Source organism: Oikopleura dioica, chromosome PAR (genome assembly GCF_907165135.1).
Source record: "Oikopleura dioica chromosome PAR, OKI2018_I68_1.0, whole genome shotgun sequence".
In the NCBI taxonomy this organism is placed as follows: Eukaryota; Metazoa; Chordata; class Appendicularia; order Copelata; family Oikopleuridae; genus Oikopleura; species Oikopleura dioica.
Genome location: NC_137293.1, coordinates 1,346,237 through 1,370,624, shown reverse-complemented (window position 1 = coordinate 1,370,624; position 24,388 = coordinate 1,346,237). Strand labels below are relative to the sequence as shown.

Sequence of the window (24,388 nt, the reverse complement as noted above, 5' to 3'; positions counted from 1 at the left end):
TATTCTGGCCAATCAATGCTCACGCTCAGCCGCCTACACGCTCCTCGTGCACGAAGAACGAGCCACCTTTCGAGGGGCGGAATCTCTTCGGGGCAAAATTTGAGGATTTTAGAGGTGATGGATTTGGTGGTTTGGTGGTGGAGGTGGGAAAGGATTGATGAAACTAGTCAAAACTGGTTTTTGGTTTTTTTTTTCTCAAAACGATTTATTCGACGTTTTCTTTTGGATTCTACAGAAAATCTAGTCGAAAGCTGAAACTATGTTAAGGGGGTCAACATCCTCTCTCTGTACTGTCCGAAAAAGCGCGGGTTTTACTGTATTTGCTCGACCCTTGTCCTCCAAAATTTACAATCGCTGCTTTTCAAACAACAAAGTTCGTTTGCTCTTTTCAAATACCTGTATTTACTCAAGCTTTGCGAGCTTTCCTCGAGGGCTTTTGAAAAAGGTACTTTTTTGTGGGATTTGCAAGTTGTTATTTGAAGAAAAGGGATGAAGGGGAGTTTTTATAAGGTGAAAAATTGCTGCCTCTTGCGGTTGGCAAACTTTTTTCGAGGTTTTGTTGGATAAACAGCTGTTCAATGATGCGCATCTCTGTTTTGAAATTTATTTTTTATGCTCTGTTCTCTCTCGGATGCGGTTGGGAAGGAAATTCGATTGTTTGATAACCAAGAACTTATATTTCTAAAAGCAGAAGCTGCTAAGCTCAAGAGTTCATGCACTAAATGCCTGACGATGACTGTGATAAAGCTTTGACAGTACTTACGAGGAATTGGGAGAAATCTCTGTGGAATGTACTGTTGTCCTTTGCCGATCATTTTCGATACTGTTCTCAACATACTGTAATCGTATTTTGTCTTAAGTCAAGTGGAAAAGAAAGGATAAACACTAAGCTCTAGAAAGAGACAGAAATAATAAATGCTTTATTTGGTCGTTTACTCAGGCAATATAAAATTTCATTCGACCGTTATCCCGGTCATATGAAACTCGCATTTCTCCGTGTTTGTCATCTTCGTGAAGATGATTCTCTGAAATGTATATTTCCCCAATTTGATCATTTTCTATTCCCTGTAGAATCGAAAATTGGTACCTTGATCGATAGTTTTTCGAATATTCTGGGCGATCTTACTGATCAAACTTCTATAAGAGTCTTTTTATGAGTGAAAAAAGAGAAAATGGACGTCACAGAATAAAAGGTCTCCTTTGAATGTGTCTCTCCTGGTCAATAAATTGATAATAATTAATATCTTTGTAATAGAAATGAACTTATTCGATTCCATTCGCCGTATTGAAGACGGTATTCAGTCTGTTGCATCAAAATAATTGACAAAATCAATTATTCTTGCACTTGCTTTTCTCATGATATGATTGATTTAAGGGACCCCGCCGACCGAGCTCCGCGCGCGCTTCTCGCCCTTTTTCACTCTCACTCTTCAGCTGGTTTAATTTTTTCGATTATCGTATTTTTTTGTATACTAACTAAACTTTTTATGCTCTTTCATATACATTTCTTAAAATTTTCATAGCTTATCGTTACGCTGAGTAAGGGCGAAAACGTCGGCGCTCTCTTTCAAGTGTACATAAGTACTCGAAATATTCGGACTGACACTTCGAGACTGCCCTCACTGAAAAGCTCGAGCCTTCTTTCATAAAGCTTACTTATTGAGATTTAATTAAAATTTATGCAGCTCTCGTAATCGAGCGGTTTATACAGGTTCTTCTGACCAGCGCAGCGGGAATCCCGCGCCAACAGTGTAAAATGGCCGTGTTTCACGCCGAGCGCTCCAGGTAACCCGCATTAATCCCACGATAATCAGATAAGTAAACGCTTCCAGGAAATCTCAATAAGTAGGCCTTATGCAAGAAGGCACGGGCTTTTCAATGAGGGCAGTCTCGAAGTGTCAATCCGAATATTTCGAGGACTTATGTACACTTGAAATCGAGCGCCAATGTTTTCGCTCTAACGCAGCGTAGCGATAAGCTATGAAAATTTTAAGAAATGTAGATGAAAGAACATGAAAAGATTAGTTAGTGTACAAAAAATTACGATAACCGAAAAATTTAAACCAGCTAAAGAGTGAGAGTGAAAAAGAGCGGAAGGCGCGCGCGGAGCTCGGTCGGCGGGGTCCCTTAAATATTGCACCAAGAGCAATATTATATTCGTGAGATGAAAAACGAATGTTTATGATAAATTGACGAGCTCGGCAATATCATTTGATATTGGAACATGCACAGTTTATGCTTTGGGATGAGTTTTATTCAAATGATTTTTGAACTACTTTAGGTACAATTCGATCATTTCATTGAGCTGTTTGTTACTTTTCATCTTTTCACTCAATTCTTCGGCGTATTTTTCGTATTTTCCGTAGTCGGGCATCGTCGTCCCGTAAAATGTTCGACCCATATTTGTCAAGAATCGTTCCGCCTCTAGAATCCTGTAAAGACTCACCGAGACCAGCAACAGCTTACCAACAACCGCTTTAGCCAAATTCAGCTCCTCTTCGATCGTCAATCGCCCGGCGCTGGAAAAACCAAGGAGAAAAAATTGAAAGATTTTCATGTTGACTATTTTGAACAAGTAAAAAGTTTGATTTTCTTAAATTCTCAAGCGTTTTTTTCTGAAAATATATTATGTTGCCCGTTCTCGTTTTCTTTATATGAGCGCCTCGATAGACCTTCATTTGAATTCATTAATCTCCAATCAAAGATATCTCCCGAAATATTGCCAACAACCCGCCACTTGAGTTTGGATAAATCGGACAATTGAAACTTTAGAACGATAGTTGAGTTTATGCATTTATTCAGACAAAAGCAGTGAAATTTACAAAGCATCGTCGCCAGATCTAACTGTATTCGAGCATTCTCCCAAAAGCTTTCCTGGTTCAAAATCGTCCAAAAAGATAGCTAAATTTTCTCTAAATAGCAAATTCAAAAGCACGCATTAAATCTACAGCAATTGTAAGAAAATGAACCGTTCCTGAACATGACCCGGAGAACAGCAGCTTTCATGTTGATCATTGTACGGTATGTGACCGCAACAGCTATTTGGCTTGTATCCATTCCTTTTCTTCGATTCAAAACAATGTCAATTAGTAATTTAGAGTAATATTTAGAGTAATTGACAATTACTCTACTAGATCGCTGGTGCCATCTTAGAATTCGCACGACTCGCTGAGTAAACTGTATATTGCGAGAAATTAGCAATTGAAAATTAATGTCAAAAAAAAACGTCAAAATTGACGTCAAAAAGAGCAAGTAATGGTCTGAAAAAAAGTTTTAAAAGCCCCCTTTTAGACAAAAATGATTTCAAATCCGATCCTTTTAGTTGATCGCTTATTTCTAACAGATCGCGCGATGTCAAATTGGGTTCGTTCGAAGGGTTGAATATCGCAGAAGAAATTCCAGTGGCGGTAATAGCAGAAGTATTTGTCCCAAAATGCATCGTCCATTAGTTTTGTCAAGAATTGAAATGGATCCACGCCGTTTTCTGAAGAATGGCTCTTTTAAAAAACCTTCGGATCTAACCCTTTCTTACCATTTTCACCAGACGGAGAAGCCATCAGAGTATAATCACAAGCTTCTGGATTCAGACATCCAATAATATTCATCCCCCGCCAAAACTGATTATCCTCCTCCTTCGTCCGCTCAAACTCAATCTCCCCGAACCGTTCGCCCGTCGCCATTCCAACTGGAAACACAAAGTCGAAGCCGTCATTAATCGGGTCATGAATCGGGCGCATGAAATTGAGCAGTTCCGCTTCATTCTCAAACGATTTTCCTACAAAGACGTCTCCGGCGGTGAGAGCGAGGATTTTCGCAATCGGGGTTCGGATTTTGACATCTGGATGATAAGGATCCCATTTTCTCCACTAGAATATGATAGGAATTAATTCTGAGATTTTTGATCCTGACTTAGGTCAAAGATCTTACACTTTGGTGCTCATAGCTAGCAGACTGAATGATTGCTTCTTTTAACCCTCCAGTTCCACACAGAGGCTTTCGTAGAAATTCGATTTCATCCATGTTATCGCCACATGGGTAGGCTTCATGTCCGTACAGCTTGCACTGCAGATCGTCGATGTTTCTAGAGAACATAAAATGGGATGAATAACGATAAAGTTTACATTCCCCAGTCGTCGAAATCGACAACAGTTTTGTACGAAGAATCATCGCCGTAAAACGCAAAGGCAATTTTAACAGATTGAGACTTGATTCGAGCTGGATCCATCTGACGAATCGTTGCCAGAGCAAAGTCGATCTGCGCTTTTGATCCTTCGTACCATTTTTTATTGTCTATTTCAATTTATTCGTTGAAAAATTCGTCGTTCTTACTGTCTGTTGGAAAGCCGAATTCAGTCAAGGGAGATCCACAAGCAACTGGATCAACGAGAGCTGATTGATCGAGGAGAAACAGAACATCGCTCATGCATGGCCAGCAGGAGCAAAAATAGCACCTTGGAGTCTATGAACGTTTTAGGAATGTTGACGGGTTTACCTGTCGTGCATAAGTTTTCGGTTTGTTCCATAATATTGAGCAACGGCAGGATTATCAAGTTCGCATATACTCGTTCTTGATGAAAACCCCATTGCTTGGAAAAATGATGTTACAACACTCGTCATATTTTCTTTTACTTTATCTCTTCAAAAACTTAAATTCATGCTGCCTGATTTCTTTACTTTGCGACTTTATTTTTTTAGCTCTGAAACTATCCCTGCGTCACTGGATCGTTAAAATTGAAACTCGTAATTATCTTAATAAGCTTTGTCAAACAACAAGGAAACACAGGAGTTTATGAAACCAAGTTTTGTTTTTTTAGTTTCATAAAAATCGAAATGTGGGATTGAAATATTGTGTCGTGTTCTTTTTACAGAAAGTCGATTAGCTCAGGAATGATTTCCTTGTTCGCGATCTTTTCTTCCTTGGAGGATGAAGTTGAACGATGGCAACTCTTTTTGAGCTCTCGATTTCATCATCGTCTGAAATTTCAAACAAAACAAAACAAAATTAGGTCGACAGTATTGAAATTTGAAATTATCTGATGTAAAACGGCGCCGGACTGTGACTTGCTCATGCAAAGGCAATGAACTGACTGAAAAACGAGGATTTTGCCGTGATAACAATTCAAGCTCTAGAGAAAAAGTGCCTTTTTGCGCTTGTTTGAAAACAGATCTGCGGAGAATTTGCTTATTTTTGCTAAATTTGCTCTAGAAAAGACTACTTTTTCAGTTACCCTCACAAGGCAAATGCGACTTTTTTGATTTTAAAAACTCAAAAACTGTTTTTTCATTGCATATCGACTCCAAATGAAAAATCTCATTTTAAGATTTTTATTTTCTCAAATTGAAGCTTTTATTAGAAGTTTATTTTTATTTTGTAGAATTTGGCGATGTTTTTTTTTCAGAATAATTTGAACTCGTTTTTTAACTTAGAATTTGAAAAGGAGACAGAAGCAGTAACTTAAAAAGGGAGTTAAACAAAAGATAAGAATCATACTGTAAATGATAAGTTTTGTGTTGAGGTCATGCTGTGAAGTAAATTATTTTTCAGGAAGCGGTGCAGGAAAAAAATAACAAAAATTGATAAGGTATAGGCTCGGAATATAATCGAAATAAGTTGGTTTTTTGGGGGAGTTTTTTGAATTGAAGTTGTCGGGTTGAGAATAAAAAATTTCATAGACGTATTTTTGGTAGTAAGGCAAAGTTGTGAAGTTGTTGAATTTTCAATAAAATACTGCCGTTTTACGGCTTCTCTGGCCATGCTTGGCTCGAATGATGCATTTCTCGTCGGTTTCAAAAGATTTTCTTTTAGTTTGGCTGAGATTTTCGCGTCTTGCGCTTTCTCTGCTTGACTTGTTGGTCTTTGGGAATCCACTTGATCGTGAGACCGGTGTCTGCTCGAATTTTGATGTTGGCAGCGTTGGCTTCTCGGACGACTTCCTTGACGTATTTCATCAAGTTCTGAGCGTTGTGGACAAGCATTTCGTGAGCTTGGGCGGCTTCATCGTCGGAAACGTCTTTGGCGTCTAAAATTTTATTTATTTTCAAAGAACAACCCTCAGAGGGTCATTTTAGAGCTTTGAAAGACCGATTGATGGTCAAAAAGAGCGGTGAAATCATAAAAGAGTGACTTTGTAAAAATATTAGAATCATGGGAATATCTACCGTCATCTGGCTCGCCAATAGGCGCCACTGCTAAAACTGGCACTTCTGGCTCAGTTGCTAGAAATGGTTAGTAAGTAATGGAATGTTAGTTACTGAAAGATGCATTTTTCAATCGAAAGAGGACTTACTGAGCATGGTGGCTTTGACGGTGGAGAGAATTCTGAATTGCGTTGCGATCGTTTCGATGTTTTGAGATGATCCAGTCATGTTGTTCTTGATCCTCTTATCCGTGCACTATAACAACCGTAGACCCTTTCTGATCTTGTTCCTCCTACCTTGGCAGAAATTTCTCTTGATAATTTGGCCACAAGCTGTCCATATTTGACAATTTCATGGGCGCATCTGATCAGCTCACGTTTATCCCCACCTTCTTGGACTAATCTTGACATTTCTGCCATGAGCAAGGCCATCTTTTTCGCCGCGTCAATGAGGGAGTTGCCTTTTGCCATCCATTTGTTGACTTCGTCGAACAGTTCTTTGGCTGGCAAGTAAATGTCTTGATCGGCGTCGGAATCATCAGATGGGAATTCCTCCTTCATTTTAAATAATGAAAAAGTCAAATTTGAGTCGCTTTACCTCATATTCTGGGGGAACTGGTGGCGCTGATCCTTCATTTGGATCATCTGGAACTTCCGGTGCTCCTGATCCATGAGCTCCTCCTGGACCATAAGCAGGTGGTGGAGATGGTGGAGCAGGGAAATCAGGTTCTTTCGGTGGCTCCATTGCTTCTCTCACCGCTGAAACAGCTGCGATAAGGTCTTCTCCGGAGTTGACAAGTGTTGACGAAGAGTCGGGAGTTTGATTCGTCGCGTAGCCTTTGGCCGACATGATCATGGGCTGTACTTTTGTGTTGAGAACGTTGAACGCTTGCTTCAAGTTGTTGACATAAACAGGGTCTGAAAAAATGAATTGGGGATCAAAGGATATGGTTTTTAGACTTACCTTCAGAGTTTTCAGCCTCGCGTTTCGCCACCATCAGGACTCGATGAGCTCTTCGAGCCATATTTCCTGCTGAAGGAAGAACCTTTGCTACATCGTTAGTTGCAACATGGTTCTTCACTTCTTTCTGATCTTCAATCATTTGAAGCTCAAGGGCTCGGACGAGTTTCGCAGCATCGGCGCAGCTGTCGAGATTTCCTGAAAGCTTGTCGGCTGCTTGTGTCCATTCTTCCTTGAGAAGTTCGAAATGCTCCTTTGCCGGCTTGTTATCTGGATCCTAAGACAGATAATGAGGATGGATTGTAAGAAAAAAGCACTACCTGGAGGACGATTCGACCAGCTTTGATGATTGCTGGGGCGATTTCGTCAAGTCTAGCAGCGAGTTTGTTCGCTTCTTTGATTTCTTTTTCAGTTCCAACTTGTGGTGCAGCAAGTCGACCAAGACCAGCGAGTCTAGAGCTCGTTTCGGCAAAGATCGCAGCCTTGGCGGCGAAGAGTTGATTTCTGTTGGGGTTGGACATTGGTTGATAAGCGGCATTTGAAAGCGCCTAAAATACTGAAATTTGGTAAGAACTCTTTAATTTACCTTGAGAGCAGATGAAGTGTCAGAAAACTCGGTAGCTAGGGCCGCAACAGCTGCTTCTTCCATCGTATTCTTGAGAGCATCGACGCGTGGTTCCAGTTGTGCAGCAGCATTCTTCGCCTTGGCCGAATCCTGATTCTTAATGGCAGCATCGAGAACGTCGGTCATTTCTTCGGCGTGGTTCGCGTCATGAATAAGTGCTTCTTTCAATGGACCTTCTGTAAAACGCGCCAATTGTCGAGCATCACTGATGATTTTTCTGACAAGTCGGATTCCTGAAAAATGTAAGAGCTAGAAAATCAAACGATCGACTGACCAGATCCATCGTCTTTCAAGGGATCTCTGAAGAGTTTGCCAAGTTTGTCCATCGCCGATGCCATTGGAATATCAGCCGAAGGCTTCGCCGCAATCTGTGCTACCTTTCCGGAGACTGTATCCAAGTCATCCTTGAGCTCCATCGCTAGTTTCTGAGCTTCATCAGTGTGCCCCTTTTGAGCGTCACGAAGCTTCTCTAGCTTGGAGAGTTTCTCCTTTCCTTGAGCAGCAAGTCTGTCCATTTCTGTCTTGTCCTTTGGATTCATAAGAGCACCAGCAGATGCGCCAGCGTCGAGCACTTCTCCGACCGCTTTGGAACCAGGGCCAGAAGGAGCTGAGCTATCGGCAAGCCACTGCTGAGCCGCTTGCCAGTTGTCGCGCACTTTATGATACGCCCTTGCCGCTGCAGAGCCTTGTTCCATCGCTTGCTTGGCCTTTTCTTCCACATCGTTCGCTGCCTTGAGCGCCGCGAGTTGCTGAGCTTTCTGTCCCGCAGCATCCGCTCCCTGCGCGCGAAGAGCAGCAAGTCGCTCAGTTTCGACGCCGAATTGTTGGGCCGCGGCGGTAAGTGGCGCTCCTGCAGCTCCAGCAGCTTGACCAAGTTGAGCGGCAGTTTGAGCGGCTTCTCTTGCTCTTCGCTCGCCCTCGCCGCCTGGTGGGGCGTTGGTGTCAGCGATCCAGCGCTTTGCATCGACCATTTGCTCGTCGAGATTCTGATTTAGGCGTTTCAACTCGGCGAGGGAGATTGGCTCCCAACCGTGGACATCGTAATGGACGAGTTGAAGGACTCGGATGACTTCCCGCAGTTCATCCTGCATGTTGACCTGAGCAAGGTCACGTTGCTCGGCGGCTTGGGCACGGTTGGCATCCTCGGGAGGTGTGTTGACAAAGAGCTTGAGCGAGGAAATGACCTGCGGCGCGAGATTGATTGCCCTTTCCAACGCGCCAATTAGAAGATCTCGATGGACCAAGCTTGTTAACTCGTCCCCACGAGCACGGACGGCCTGCCCAACTCGAGTTAAGCTTGGCGTCAATGAGTTAAGAAACGTGACGACATCTTCCATTCGAATGACTTGATCGGCGAGGCCAATGTAGTCAAGCACGGCGCGGACTTGTTTGATTAATTTTCTGACTTCTCCCTGGTCGAATGCCAAGAGCAGATCAGAGGTGCCTTGCAAAATGCCACGAGCGCCTTTGATCAGGATTTCGCGGCCCTCGACGGAATAAGGGTCTGCGGCGATGAGCATGGCCGCTTTTCCGAGACTCTCACTTGCAACCTAGAAAAGCTTTAATAATTTCGATGCCACTAAATGCTCATAGATAAACTTGATTTCAAGAGATATCCCTTGGTGTCCTAAAATGTCCTTCAGTCAATACCTGAACCATGTCCAACGCTGGAGGCATATCTCTCTTCAACAGTAAATCCGAGCTCTCCTGAACAGTCTCTTCTCCGACTTTTTGCAAATTCGCAACAGCCTTCTGGACGACTCCAATCGGAGCATCAAGCGGTGGCAGGGCATTTCCATCTGCACCTTCTTCATGAAGTATTACTAGTTGAGCGACCTATATTACAGTGAATCGGACAAAGTAACAAATGCTTGGAATTACCTGTTTTGAAACTGGTTCGAGGATTGATTCGATTGTCTTTGTATGGAAAACCGGCATTTCCTGAAGAAAATCGAATAATTTCAAATTTACTAGTTGAAGAAATAATAACAGACATTCAGTAAAATAAATTGAAGAACATCGAGTAACGAGTAACAATAAGTATTTATCAATACCGGGTAATAAACATATCGCATTTTGCCTTTTTTCTCTACGCAGGAAAAAACGATCAAATTTGAAGAAAATAAAATAGGGAAGGTAAGACGGGAAACGCAGAAAAGCAGGTAGCTTGGCAGAAAAAGGAGCGATCGATGAGATAGAAGAGGGACACAAGTTTGCTTTTAACCTTATCAGAAACCGATAATTATAGAATTTAATTTGAAACAGCCTATAATCAGTAGTTCGTATAATTACGCGTATAAGTTTTTTTGTATTTTGAGTTCATTTTAAGCTTATTTTAGCGTTCTTTTCTTTATAAAATTCTCTAAGAGGCATTTGCTAGTTGCGCAGCTGGCGAATTTTTACTCTTCATTTTTTCTATCTCCGTTCAGTCAATATTTGATAACCTTCGGCATTTGAAATCACTAGTAAGAGCGGCCAAAATATTCAAACACCAAAAATCTCATGACATGAAATTTCTCGGTTTGAAGAAAAAATCGAGGTCAACAGTTTGTCAAAATCCGGATTTAACGCTCCGGTGTAAAAGTAGACGTAGTTAGCGTGGATAAATAGTGCTTTTATTTTTTATTGCCCGCTGAGGATAGAATAAAGAGGCTGGAAAAGGTCAGAATGAGCATGAAACGATTTTGATTGACGAACGAAAAAATGGAACTAAAAGGGACCGAAAATAACTTATTTTAAATAAGCTACAGTGATTCCTCAAACTTTCGAATTTCTTCCTCGCCAATTATTAAAAATTTATCAACTTGGAAATGAAATGCCTTGGCTTCATCTAAAAACTCTTCCTTTCCACTCTCAATCGACATTTTAAAAGACTTCCAACCGGGAAAATTGAGTTCGCAAAAGTTATTCTCCAGTTTCTCGAATTTGAAAACCTGGCTGTTTTGCAGCTGATTCTCAAAATACGGGCCGAGTTTTGTCTTCCCGACGGTGATTTCTAGACCCGTTTTGGGGGAATCGGGGAATTGGACGCGGGTTAAAACGAGATAGAAGGCTTTGACTCGCTTTTTTGTCCGGTGATTTGAAGGAAACTCGGAGGATAGGGTTATTTCGGAGTTGATTTTCGACAGACTGGTTTGAATATCAGAAATGATGCTGGACTTTTTACCGGTTAGAAAATGTTTCTATAAATATTTCTTATTTAAATCGTTGTTGATTTCGTCGAAATACGGATCTAATTAACCGGTTCCTTTGGATCTTGACAATCAAAGCTGAAAGTATTCATCGAAGTCGCCTTTAGATGAATTTTATTTTCGGTAGTATTAAAGAGAATCGAGCAGGAAATATCAGCGGTTATCATGATGATATCGATGTTACTAAAAATATCTGATTACTATTAGTAATATATTTAAACTAAATTAGCTCATCCTGATTCACTAATTAGTTTCACCCTGACCACTAACTTGGTAATTGTTCGATTGTCGTGGTAGCCTGTAGAAGGGGTGAAATCACTGCCAAGACATTTCAACCCTCTAGCTTCAAGCTCCATCATTAATTTTTTTTTTGGTGGCCAATCATGTGCGTATTATGGGAGAAATACGACGAAGTATGACTAGGGTTCGCGCCCAAAAAAACTATCTTTTGATAGACAAATCCAATTGTTTTCAAATTTTTATAGGTGTTTTTTATCTGTTTAAAGGTTAAAAAAATCTATTTCACCGAAAAAAAAATTAAAGGGTTGAAGAGATATAGGGAAATTTATGTTCAAAAACCATGTTAGTCAAAAGCTTCCCAGAAATTTTTTGGATATATATATAATTTTGATTGAGGAGAACAATATTCGATTGAAAAATAATGGGAAGCAGATGACTAACAAACTGTAATTGACCATTGAAGGTCTTTTTTTGTCGATCTTTGCGCGGCGCGGAGCGCACGGCGCCGCGTTCGCCCTCAGGCATTTCCTTGCGCGGCTAGGGTGGTCGGCGCGTAATGGGTATTTCTTTCTTTTAAAGAAATTCTTTCTTTTAAAAAGATTTATAAAATGATTTAAAATGATATTAATGAAAATAGAAGATACAACATAAATAATTGTCATTTTTTTATTTTTCAAAAAAACAATTTTCTATTCTTCTATTTAAGGCTTTTTAAATATTTTCCAATTAACAATAATAAATATATACTAAATTTAATTAAAAAGCCATTCCGATCTTCCACTCACGAAGGCCAAGCCGAGTCGCCACGAATCCATTCTCTTCCTTGATTTCAGGATCCTGAAAATAAAGTCATTTTCTCTTAAGGAGGTAGATATCAAGAATCGGGAGTTTCTGGTAGACTTTTCTCCCAATCCTAACATAGTGACCAATGATTTTTTGTTTTAATAGAGAGTTGAGGCCCTTATCTCGTGCCTATGGAAGGCCGATTTCTATATCTCCAGAAAATAATCGTAAAAAATGGCGTTGAAAACTCGGAAATCGCTAAAAATGACCATTTTCCTGGCAGACTTTTCTCGAAACCCTTATATAGGGCGGAATTTATTTTCTTCTGAGAAGTTAGATAAGACCCTTGTCTAGATCCTATGGAGACCAGAATTTAAAATTTCAAAAATTTTGTAAGAAAAAAATCGATTACCTGTTTTTCACGATATTCAATGAAAAAATTAAATTTTGAATTTGTATTCAGCAGTATTAAAATCATTCTATAAATGTTCCAAGGAGTTTTTGTTAATGTTTTTTGGACGAAAACTAAGTAATTACATATTTATTTACTAAAAATTGGTCGATCTATTATAAAACGGGCTAATTTTCGGGATTTTAGAGGCGATTTTTACTAACCATTGATTTCATGAAAATCTTCATTTTTGAGCCACTTCAAAAAAAAAAAATTTGTTAAGTATGTTTTGGGCACACAAAATTTTCTCAAAACGGCATAAGATAAGGGGATGATCTACCTTAATCAACTGAGAATTCCATGATCAGACTTATTTTTCTTAAGAAAATTTTAATCCTGCGAGAGGCGGAAATCGCTACTTTTCAAAAACAGGTTTGACTCTTGGCTCTCTACTGCAATTGAAACTCCGAAAAACGGCACTAGATATTGGTCATATCTATCTACCACAGGCGGAATTCAGCGTTAGCTAAGCTAAGATTTTCTGAAACATGAAGAAACTCGACTTGAACAGCCGCGCTGGTCTCTCAGACTTTGCAGCGTCATGAAAAAGATTGAAAAGAAGTCGTTTGGGCTACAACTGAGAATGACATAATTTTTGATAATACTGTATTTAAAAATGGATCTACGAGGATTTCTCTTCCAAAATCCTAAAATATGAAAATTCATCTTATATTTTGTGGGTTTGTTTCCAGTCTAATTCCGGCATGTCCTATGAGTTACGAAACTGCAAAATACTTGGTTACGACATACAGTGACGTGATTACTCTCAGAGATTGGGAAGAAAAAGAGACACTTAAGAGAGAAGGTACTCGAGACGGAAATAATGCTTGGTTGAATTTTATACGCCCAACGAAGGGTGCGCACAGAGTCCTTTTGTCCTGGATACTTGACACTGATATTCGAGCTCAAATTTGGGATGAAGTTGATATGGAACAAGCTGTTTGGCAGAACTCTGCGCGTATTTCAAAGAAAATAAAAGAAATGCTTGAAAACATGGGGACTTTTGAGTATCACTTTTGCACAATTCCTGCTACCAGAACGTCAAAAAGGCCTAGGCAAGAGCCAACACCGTCTCCGATTCCTGTTCCGGAATTTTTGGAAGTGAAAACCTGCCCAGTTGTATCTATCTTCCAAAAAAAGAATCCGCCTGCAACCTCCGTTAATCGAAACCGCGATATTCGCGGTCAAATGACGGTAACTCTGAAATTTATTTTCTTTTAGTAAGATTGAATTTGAGCCAACTTACGACACTCCTTTGATCAAATTTCTGCTTATATCTAAGATGAAGGGTATTCCAACATTGACTATACAATCGACGTTGGAAGAATTCACTGATCTTTTTCCTGATTTGAAGAATGCTCTTGACGATCCAGACAAATCAGTTGCTATGCCCTCCCAAAATTTTATCACCTCCTTAACTGGGGCCTTTACCCCAATCCTTCATGATCAAATGGAGAGTTTTGTTCGCTCATCACGTTACCTGACCATTCACATGGACGGGAGCACTAGTAGGCGAAATCGCGCGGTCGCTGCACTAGGAGTTTCAAATGAACGTGGTGGGTTTATGCTTTTGTCCCTGTTTCAGCAAATTAAGGAACGGTAGAGGGAAAACTAAAAAGTGGTAAATAAGTTTAAAATTTCACACTTGGATTGTCAAATTGACATTTTTCAAAAATTCTTTTTGAAACAATTGAGATTCTTAAATCTTGCTTTTTTATATTGCCTTAAAAAAACATCTGAAGCCGGTTAAAGCATTCTGCAGAAAACATTGCAGAATCCGCCTTCGCAGAATTGATAAAATTGCCATTCTATCGGATGTTATTTCAAAAGCTTAAGTTCGTAGTGAGCGATACAGGTATGATAAAAAGGGTTTAAAGTATTTATCCAATCTCATAGCTCATGCCCAGCTCAAGGCGAACATTTTATTTTCTGATAAGCTTAAAGAAAATGGCTTCTCCGGAGCGATTCCTTTACATTGTGTTATGCATGTGGGAAAGGGGTCAGTTTTTGATCTAAGCATCTTTTAAATTTTTATTATTGCAATGTCGATCACTGCAAAGCGGCAAACTTTGATCTTCGAAGTTATGAACACTTTATGTTCGAAGATAAATCAAGAGATGCACTTGCTGAAAATCCGAAAGGCCGACCCGCAGGAAATGGTTAAAATAACAGATCAGAATTATTAACAAAAACCTAGCCGCGAAGCGGCTTTTTCCTACATACATCAAATCAATAAGATATTTAATTCAGCCAATAACAAAGACACTTGGAATCTTCTACACAGTCTAAAAATGAGTTTCGGAAGTCGAACAACATGCAGTCATAGTAGATCTGATATTCGTTTTGGGCTCGAAGCTTCGTTTCTCGAAGCTGAAACGTTTTCGACACGCCCCTTTCTCTCGGACATTGGATCCCGGTAATATGCGTATTTTAAACAATTATTCCAAACAAAGATTAGTTACGCAGTCCATCAAGCGAACGTGCTTAATTTTTTTAAACACGAAGAACTTGTTTTAAAAACTTGTCGGGATTATCGGGACAGAAAATTCGCTAACATGGTATTAAAAATATACTCTTGCTTTAAGCGTCAAAAATTTATAGATTCTTACCATTTCGGAAAAATCTGATTACGACTTGACAAAACTGAAATCTTCTATAATACCAATGTTTTGGTGGGCGGTAAGCGAGCCTTTTCTTAAATCATCTGGAGGACATTCACGGTAGGAAAGGCCTGTTCTGATAACAAAATAAAAATTTTAGAACTTACGGCTCACTTATGAAAGCGTACACAGATATGGAGAAAAGAATGGAGCGTGTTAAGCAGGGGTCTATTCACTTCATATTATGGGCTGGGTTTAAATTTTATTTGAACTTTAACTAATTTACACCCAATTGTTTTGGGAAAAATTTCGATACGGCGTTTCATAATCTTATGGTGATGTTTGAGGAAAGAGGAAAATTCCTTCATTCCGAGCGACAGAATCAACAAACCGGGGCTGATATTCTTCTTTTGATTGACAAAATGAACGTAATTCTCCATCAACATCGACGAAAATTGACTTGGATCCGAAAACTGAACGAGCTAGTTTCAGTCGCTTGGGAGAGTATTAATAAAAAGTGGACGAAAGAATATACAGAGATTTCTGCTTACAAAAATAGAATTCCGCACAATATTGTCGCCGTTTCTGACAATCGCCCTGTTGGTAAGCGGAATTTCTTCTGAATTTTTCTCATTTGAATTTTAGAGCGAACGTTTGGTCAAGGTTTCAAAAAATTGTAAAGAGAGGCTTAGTTCTCTCCCTGACTGTAATTAAAAACGGGCGTGGCCTCCCCTTCGGGTCGGCTTCGCCCTGTCCCTTACTGTAATGAAAAAAGAGCGAAGCCGACCCGAAGGGGAGGCCACGCTCTCTTCCTGACTGTAATTAAAAAACGGGCGTGGCCTCCCCTTCGGGTCGGCTTCGCCCTGTCCCTTACAGTAATGAAAAAAGAGCGAAGCCGACCCGAAGGGGAGGCCACGCTCTCTCCTGACTGTAATTAAAAACGGGCGTGGCCTCCCCTTCGGGTCGGCTTCGCCCTGTCCCTTACAGTAATGAAAAAAGAGCGAAGCCGACCCGAAGGGGAGGCCACGCTCTCTTCCTGACTGTAATTAAAAAACGGGCGTGGCCTCCCCTTCGGGTCGGCTTCGCCCTGTCCCTTACTGTAATGAAAAAAGAGCGAAGCCGACCCGAAGGGGAGGCCACGCTCTCTTCCTGACTGTAATTAAAAACGAGCGTGGCCTCCCCTTCGGGTCGGCTTCGCCCTGTCCCTGAATGTTATTAAAAAGTGCTTCTGAAACCTTCCTTTCTGAATTCTGAAGGGCCTTGAAACTTCGGATACTCGAACGCTTGATATACGTCTGTGGCGACTTACGATCGCAAAACAAAACAAAGCATTTGAGCATCTGAAACTCCTTGATGATGAAGAAAAGGCAGAAGCGTTGATTTGGGAGGTGACCAACTTCGATTCTAACTGTGCATTCAATTAATATTTATAAGGGAATGAGACAACGTGAAAATGAACGAGAGGAAGACATTGAAGCTGAACGAATGAAAGCTCTTGCAATTTTGGAAAATTCATCATGAGTTTTATTCGCTGTGAAAAATTTGTTCAAGTGCATATTCTTTGAAAATCTCAATAAAAGTCTGCGTTACGTCTTCTCCAAGCCGGTCGCTCATTTCTAATTCTACTATATGCTGCAATCCATCTTATATGGCTAGAAATAGAGAAAATAATATTTTCTGAATTCAAAATTTTAACAGCGCAAATTGCAGTGCCTTCGATCGAATTTCTCTTATGGCAAGTTAACAACTTTCTATTACAAGCGCGATGAAAAGCCAAAACAAAAATCAGTTCGTCTTGTCAAATACGCTTGACCCGAGCTCAGGTAAAAGGAAGGCACTTGCAAACATCACTGTTAGCTTCTTGAGCAAATAAAATGGTAAATTATCTTTTTCTAGCCAAAACGAGAAACCATCCATGATCGCCTCCACTCTCGGTTTCATCAAGATGAGTTAAATAGTTTTGAGTAATAGATTCGATTGTTTGGAGAATTTCTCTTATATTATTTTCCCTTTCTGTTTGGTCGCCATCAAAAATAACTAAAAGGGATGCAAGATAATACAATATATTATTCTCCATAATTTTTTGAATCCTTTTTCGAAAGCTGATTCAATATATTCGACGACATAGTTAGATTGTGTCATAATTCCCTGGAGCACTTTGAAATTCATTTTTAGAATTGATTTTTAATAGAGCTTTACCTGTTTTACTCTCATCATGAGAAGCCTCCGACATTTTGTAAAGCAAGTCAAATATAAAAGGCTTACGTTTCTTCTGCTTTTCAAAACGAATACTGAATAATATTCATTTGTTAGATCGCGTTTACTTCCTATTACAATATTGTACTGACAGTAAAAACTGTGTCAGTATCACCAAGAAGAATTTCAGCGAGTTTTGGCGACCAAGCTTCAATAAAATCTGGTATCTCTTGATCCCTTTGAGGGTTAGCTTAAGAAAACTTCAAATTTTAAGTTAACCCCTGTTTCCCTTAAAATATAATTAAAAACAACTCCGGCATCATTGTCCAAGTCATAATTTCCGACATTTGAAATTTTATCATGGCATTGCGGCGCAAGAATTTCAATTTTAGCTCTTTTTTGTAATCAGTGGGAGTGTCAATAATTATAGGCTAAGCGACTGAGAACAACTTTACTTCCAATAACATTCCGCAGGTAAGTCCATTCATCTCGAACATAAGGGTTTGGGAGCCGAATAGTCATAAAAACAGCACTGTGACAATATGTTTTACTCGTCGTTAATTTACGATTAAAACGCTGTATATGTCGAAGCGAACTTTCAAGACTTTCGTTCTCATAATTTGGTGACCGCGCAGTCAAATCTTTTGAAAGATAATAATAATTAAACCTCTGTAAAGCAGTATTATCTCGTGACCTAATCAAAAGATTCTCTTGTCCATTTTCCTGTGACAAGCGTAGAAAAAAATAAAATTAAATTGTGTATCATTTTCTTGAAAAATAACTCATGGAATGAAGCTCTTGTATTGAGCTTCTATCATTAAACAAGATAATATTACATAATGATCGTAATAATTCATTTGTTTTTTTCCGTCTCAAAGACTCTTTCTCAAATTTTTGATTTCGTTGCAAAGTATGAGAGACAGATTTTGTTGGACAAAAAATTCCCATGTTTACTTATTCAAGAATGTCCGAGAGACGAGCTTTTGTGTTTTGCTGGCATAAGCTACTGTTAATAAAGATAAAATTTTTAGGGGTATCACTTCGTTAATCTCGAACTTACCAGATTATCTATTATCTTCTGAAATTCGATTTCTTCTTTCTTCTTCATGAAGAATGCATGGAGAAATCCTACAAATATAATTTAAATCTTCACCATAATTACGAGTTAAGGATCCCCCGGTCGATATGATCATAGTTGTTTTATGTCTTATAACAGGCGATTCTTTGAGGGATCACCCCCTTTCCGTTTTTTCCAATTTTGACTGGAAATTCAGCCCATTTGGGATAAATTATTTTGCCTGAGAAAAATTTTTGATGCTTTTTTGGCCCTTTTCTGGCTTTAATTTGCTCTCTACCGCCAATATATGGCCAGAAATTCTAGTGCGGTCGTCATATTCTTTCTCGTTGCATTCTAAGCTATCGATAGACCCCCTTTTTTGTCTTTTGTCGTTGATATTGAAAAGTGGAAAAAATGCGATTTTTACGCAAAGTTCAATTAATATGCATTTTTACGACTTTTGAGGGCAAGAATCTAAATATGCCATAAAGAGACCCGATACATGAAAATCACTTCTTCGGAAAAAATTCTATCCTCCATCTTTCTTATTCTCATTCGAAAGGGCAGCTCCTGAGGAGTCGATTCATATACCTTTCAGGGTCTGAGTCATCATTAATGACGTCATAGGCGCCCCTATTGAAAAATTCTAGTGAAGCCCTGTATCTCCGAAAATTTTTAAAGAAAGTATGGACAAATGGGTATCATTGGAAAGCCCGGCTCAAACTGTGGTTGGGCAGTTGGTGGGCAGCCGATAATTCTCAACAGAAAAATTTTTTGAGCCAAAAACTTTCCCCTCAAAATTTTTTTCACAAAATTTTACGTCATGCATAGTCTGCCCAACCACAGTTTGAGCTGGGCTTTCGAAAGAGCCCAAATTCACTATACTTTAAAAAGAAAGTTTCAGAGTTCTGAGGCTTCAGTACTTGTTATTTTCACGTACTTATAGCTCTAGAACCCGATATAATATAGTATTACCGACCCATAAAAATTATATTATTCGACTCCCCAGAAACTGCGCTACAAGATAAGAACGAAAAACATTGGGGTCAGGATTTTGGTCCGAAGAAGTGATTTTAATGTATTACCCATGATAAAGAGTTGAAAAAACAGGGGGGATCCCTTGATCTCAAAATGTTACCTGATGCGTAGCCAAACATAAAAGCTAGCATGCCAAGAATATTGGCGATCTTCTTTCCATGCCGTCCCCAAAATGTCTCCTTCGTAACAGTAATTCTCATTTTTTTAAAAAAAAGAGGGCTTTTAAAAAAAATAGAGCGATTTTTAAGCGGTGGACCTACGTAAGGTGATCTTTTAAAAATCTAGAGGATCTTTTAGGTTTCTCAAAGATAAAAAGAGAAAATTTTTCAATTTATAATTATTTATGATTAATAAAAGTATTATGAGCTCATATTTATTATAGTTTTATTATTTAAATTATTAGTTATTTATTAATTATGTTAAAAAGAAGAATTAAAATTTTCCGGCAAAATTGATTGGAATTTTACGTGGCCACCCCCATCACGCGCGGTTACGCGTGCGCGCGCATGATCACGTAACAGAAAAACATTGCCAAAAAAAGGCAGTTTTTTGTAAATTCTAGGGAAACCGTAGATGCTTCCCAAAATTTTTTTATCAAAAAATGATCAGAAACCTCTACTGATCATACTATTTTTTGAAATTTTAATTTTGGGCTGACTAACATGGTCAACCCATTTTTTGGCATTTTTGGGGCTTATTTTCTCTTCAACCCTCTTAAATTTTGATAAATTTTAAAATAATTTATACTTTATTTGCCCTTATCTATCATATATCTAAAATTCAGAAAGATAGAATAAGTATTTCGGGCACTTGATTTTTGGGCGCGAACCCTAAGTATGACCAGTCCAACACGAGTGGTACTGATAATTAATTTATTTTACTCTTTTAATTAACTGTAAATGTAGCAGATACAGTTAACCCATAAATAAACAAAAGTAGGTAGAGTATCATTTTTATGGGTTGTCAAGTTCGGAAAATTCTAAGAAAAACGATTGTCGCGGTGGTTGTTGAAGAACTAAAATCACCGCCAAGTCATTTCAGTCTATTTGCTCGGCCCCGTATCATTAAATTTCTGACCATAGGAGTGTAAGCTAGTAAGAACTACCAAGAACACGTTACGGAAGAACATGCAGGTAAAGGAGCTGGTCAGGATTATGCGTAGCCTCTGAGAAATTCGATAATTTTTTATCGATTATAGTAGACTAGGGTCGGCAAAAAAAATTTTGACCTCTTGTGCCTTTCACGATTTATACCTCTTTGGAAAGAGCTCGACGAGCTGATTCTCATGGTAGGCTTAGTTTTTCTCTCCGATGTGGGAAACTTTTTTTATGGTCATTTGAAAATCAGCTTTGAGGGCCTGAAAACGTGGTTTCTAAAGAACATCACCAGGCTCTACGCGGCCGTAAATAATGATATATGGCCGTGCTCGGCCAGAATATGGCCATCTATGGTCGACTTTGGTCAAGTTCGGCCGGAGGACCGCCGGAGCACCTCCCTGATGGAAGTCCATCCGCTTGAAGACCAATATTGAAAATTTTCAATATATGGCCGTGCTCGGCCAGTATATGGCTACCTATGGTCAAGTTCGGCCGGAGGACCTCTCTGGTGGAAGACCATCAGCTGGAAGACCAAAATTAAATAATGAAATAAAGTGCTTTGCTGGGCTAAGAATTGACGCTTTCGGTAAACTTTGATCACTTTATGCCGTAGGACCCCCAGAGAATCCCTACTGCCGGAATACAATCTACTGGATGACCAACATTTAAAAAAATAATTTAATAAAAAATAAATTAATAAAAAATAATTTTATTTATTTAATATTATATAAATTGAAAAATAAAAAATCCATCACAGTGAATTCAGTGATAAAGCCGGCCACGCCGACCCAAGGGGGAGGCCACGCCCGTTCATTCTTTTCAATCAGAGTCAGGGCGAAGCCGACCCGAAGGGGAGGCAACGCCCGTTAATTCTTTTCAATAAGAGTCAGGGTGAAGCCGACCCGATGGGAAGGCAACGCCCGTTCATTCTTTTAAATTAGAGTCAGGGCGAAGCCGACCGGAAGGAGAGGCCAAGCACGATCATTCTTTTGAACAGGGCTGGCAAATTAGGGTCCTACCAGCCGCACTACCGAAAAATTGTTAGGGTTCTAACTCAAAATTAGTGCGAATTAGTGCGGCATCCCCGTCCTACCCGTCCTATTTTTCTTCCTTGATATTTTTTCGTCTATTAGGACTGAATCGCCGCCCTAACCGTACTATTTATGAGGCTCTTTTTCATCATCCAATCGGCGCGCGCTTCCCACCAGGCGCGGAGGACAAATTGGTGGAAGATTGAAAAAAGAATGGAGCTGAATGGATGAGAAAAACGAATGACCCGCCATGATTGGCGGACCAATAAGCGCGCGCCTCTTTTAGGACGATTTTAGTGCGGCTTTTCTCTACTCGTACTACTCGTACTAAAAAGTTATAAAATAAGAGTTAGGGTTCTAACAATAGGGTTCTAACTCAAATTAGTGCGGCTGGCGGGACCATAATTTGCCAGCCCTGCTTTTGAATAAGAATTAGGGCGAAGCCAATTCCGAAAGGTAGGCCAAACCTTATCATTCTATTCAATCAGAGTCAGGGCGAAAAGGATTAAATAGGTCTTTTCTGGTTCGCTAACGTTTTCTTGAATTTTCGAACTTTTGGGAATCCAGTATATTTAATCTGTTCAAAACCTCCCGGATGATTCGAAAGACTCTTGGAGAATCTCGAAATCTTCGGGTTCTTGAAATGTTTGAAGAGAGAACCCTTGCCCCAACTCAGACTAAATCAAATGAACGGACGTGGCTTCCCCATTCGGGTCGGCTTCGCTCTTTCTCTGGTTGAACAAAATGAACGGGCGATGCCTATTCTTCGGGTCGGCTTCGCCCTGACTCTGATTGAAAAGAGTGAACGGGCGTGTCCTCCCCTTCGGGTCGGCTTCGCCCTTACTCTGGTTGAACAGAATGAACGGGCGATGCCTCCACTTCGGGTCGGCTTCGCCGTGATTCTGATTGAAAATAGTGAACGGGCTTGTCCTCCCCTTCGGGTCGGATTCGCCCTTTCTCTGGTTGACCAGAATGAACGGGCGTGGCCTCCCCTTCGGGTCGGCTTCGCCCTGACTCTGATTGAAAAGAATGAACGGGCGTGGCCTTCCCTTCGGGTCGGCTTCGCCCTGACTCTGATTGAAAAGAATGAACGGGCGTGGCCTCCCTTTCGGGTGGGCTTCGTCCTGACTCTGATTGAGTAGATTAAAAAGGCGTGACCCGCTTCATCACTGAATTGACTGTGATTATTTTTTTAATTTATATTATATTCAATTAATAAAAATTATTTTTTTAAATGTTGGTCATCCGGCATAAAGTGACCAACGTTTACCGAAAGTGTCAATTCTTAGCCCAGCAAAGCATTTTATTTCATTATTTAATCTTGGTCTTCCAGCTGTTTGCCTTCCACCAGGGAGGTCCTCCGCCCGAACTTGACTAAAGTTGACCATAGGTGGCCATATACTGGCCGAGCACGGCCATATATTGAAGTTTTAAATATTGGTCTTCAAGCGGATGGTCTTCCACCAGGGAGGTCCTTTGGGGGTCCTCCGGCCGAACTTGACCAAAGTCGACCATAGATGGCCATATACTGGCGGAGCACGGCCATATATTGAAAGTTTTAAATATTGGTCTTCAAGCGGATGGTCTTCCACCAGGGAGGTCCTTTGGGGGTCCTCCGGCCGAATTTGACCAAAGTCGACCATAGATGGCCATATTCTGGCGGTTGGGTGTTAAGATGTGTTTTTAGACCTTGTTATCAAATAACAATTAATTTGATATACATATTACTCCATATTCATGAGTTTTTGGGAATGAACCGCGACGAACCGCACTAGAATAACCGGTTGGTTCAAAAAAATCATCTCAGAAAATTCTCTTATTCATAGGCGTTAAGAATAACTATTGATTGTCATCATAGGATGCAAATATTGAAAGTTATCAATTTTGAAATTTCTTCATTATTTCTTTCTTAATTTATTTAAACAGCAATTAAAAAAGATTCCCACGGTGAATTAAAATTCTGGAAGTGCAAAAATCTTGTCAAGTGTCTGTGTTAACTAGACATATCAGATTTTGGAAAGGCACAACAAGTTTGAAGGAGATATTTTGAACCAAAGGCAACTTTTTAATACAATATAATGAGCATGTGACAAAATACACCTACGGAATTGACGGTTAATTCTGATCAAATCGATTTTTCTATTTTTGATATATAAATTCGACCCTGTTCTTTCATATTCTGATATCAGATAAAAAATACAAGACTGTTCTATAGTGAATTTGAATTTTTGAAGTGTCTTCCCCCTGAGAAAGTCCCAACTTTTTAAAATTTCGACCTCACTGGCGACGATGATGTCGGATATGAGTGATATTTGTTTGAGAGAGGTTTTTGACCATCGCGAATCAGATGCTGGTAGTTTCAGAGCGATTTGAGGGAAAAAATTTTTTTTTGCCGACCCTATAGTAGACTAAGATTTATGACCCTTATTTATCCGTAAGTTCTAGGGGCAACTAGAGACATTCAGATATAGTTGGAGACAGCTTTTTATTGATTTACCTTTGAAGCTTGCAATTGAGAATTTGCAGTTTTAGTCTATCTTCATTTTTGCTCTTCTCTTTCAAAATATTGCAACTAACGCTTTCAACATCCAGCATCAGTTCCTTCAATGCGTCTTCGATAAAAATCTTCCCGATCATTTCTTCCATTCCTTTTGGAAAATACTTCTCCGCTCTTTTTCCTTCTTCTTCCGTCTTTTTGCCGAAAGCTCTTTTCGCCAGGAATCCAAGTGAAGCAGTTCCAATAAAGAGATAAAGCAATATAATGTTGAGCGGGCTCCATTCAAGGAATTTCAGGTCGAGTTCCAATTCGTTCAGCTTTTTGAAGGTTTTCAGGATGAATGCGAATCCAAGCATCTTTCTTTCTGAAAGAAAAATTGCAAGGGAGGGTCGACAGGCCTCGGCAACCTGTGCAGAAACCTGAGTCAGGGTCCCACGAAGCGGCTACGCCGGGATCCAAATAAGCGGTGCGGCTTTTGATTGAT

At 39.8% G+C, this 24,388-nt stretch overlaps 4 protein-coding genes and 4 long non-coding RNA genes across 9 annotated transcripts in view; 2 read left to right on the top strand and 6 right to left on the bottom strand.

The window, feature by feature from the left end:
- LOC145703270 (S-adenosylmethionine synthase-like) overlaps window positions 1–24,388 on the bottom strand; it is a 48,692-nt gene that overhangs the window by 2,550 nt on the left and 21,754 nt on the right. The window lies entirely within an intron of this gene.
- On the bottom strand, window positions 3,288–4,665 carry LOC145703969 (uncharacterized). The gene is made up of 6 exons (XM_081781385.1): window positions 4,493–4,665; window positions 4,330–4,451; window positions 4,122–4,290; window positions 3,928–4,081; window positions 3,533–3,866; window positions 3,288–3,484 (listed from the first exon to the last, which is right to left on the bottom strand). Exons 1-6 carry the CDS (start codon window positions 4,615–4,617, stop codon window positions 3,288–3,290), a joined length of 1,101 nt encoding a protein of 366 aa, XP_081637511.1. The 5' UTR covers window positions 4,618–4,665.
- Window positions 5,428–9,797, bottom strand: LOC145703264 (vinculin-like). Of its 2 annotated transcripts, XM_081780600.1 has the most exons (11): window positions 9,605–9,797; window positions 9,374–9,559; window positions 7,998–9,273; window positions 7,685–7,956; window positions 7,419–7,646; window positions 7,102–7,375; window positions 6,736–7,055; window positions 6,435–6,692; window positions 6,288–6,393; window positions 6,160–6,216; window positions 5,428–6,020 (listed from the first exon to the last, which is right to left on the bottom strand). In XM_081780600.1, exons 1-11 carry the CDS (start codon window positions 9,659–9,661, stop codon window positions 5,803–5,805), a joined length of 3,252 nt encoding a protein of 1,083 aa, XP_081636726.1. In that variant the 5' UTR covers window positions 9,662–9,797; the 3' UTR covers window positions 5,428–5,802. The 2 variants fall into 2 exon arrangements, with proteins under 2 accessions (XP_081636726.1, XP_081636727.1); XM_081780601.1 differs by lacking the exon at window positions 6,160–6,216.
- LOC145703271 (uncharacterized) lies at window positions 10,468–24,273 on the bottom strand. Its single transcript, XM_081780608.1, has 3 exons — window positions 23,905–24,273; window positions 10,975–11,097; window positions 10,468–10,885 (listed from the first exon to the last, which is right to left on the bottom strand). Exons 1-3 carry the CDS (start codon window positions 24,258–24,260, stop codon window positions 10,468–10,470), a joined length of 897 nt encoding a protein of 298 aa, XP_081636734.1. The 5' UTR covers window positions 24,261–24,273.
- On the bottom strand, window positions 11,911–19,891 carry LOC145704903 (uncharacterized). The gene is made up of 3 exons (XR_014134516.1): window positions 19,380–19,891; window positions 18,245–18,312; window positions 11,911–11,991 (listed from the first exon to the last, which is right to left on the bottom strand). It is a non-coding gene; the product is annotated as an uncharacterized LOC145704903 (long non-coding RNA).
- Window positions 14,655–15,094, top strand: LOC145703587 (uncharacterized). Its single transcript, XR_014134368.1, has 3 exons — window positions 14,655–14,804; window positions 14,847–14,946; window positions 14,990–15,094. It is a non-coding gene; the product is annotated as an uncharacterized LOC145703587 (long non-coding RNA).
- Window positions 15,373–15,668, top strand: LOC145704910 (uncharacterized). Its single transcript, XR_014134519.1, has 2 exons — window positions 15,373–15,591; window positions 15,634–15,668. It is a non-coding gene; the product is annotated as an uncharacterized LOC145704910 (long non-coding RNA).
- Window positions 17,085–17,842, bottom strand: LOC145703996 (uncharacterized). The gene is made up of 4 exons (XR_014134404.1): window positions 17,464–17,842; window positions 17,323–17,411; window positions 17,188–17,279; window positions 17,085–17,144 (listed from the first exon to the last, which is right to left on the bottom strand). It is a non-coding gene; the product is annotated as an uncharacterized LOC145703996 (long non-coding RNA).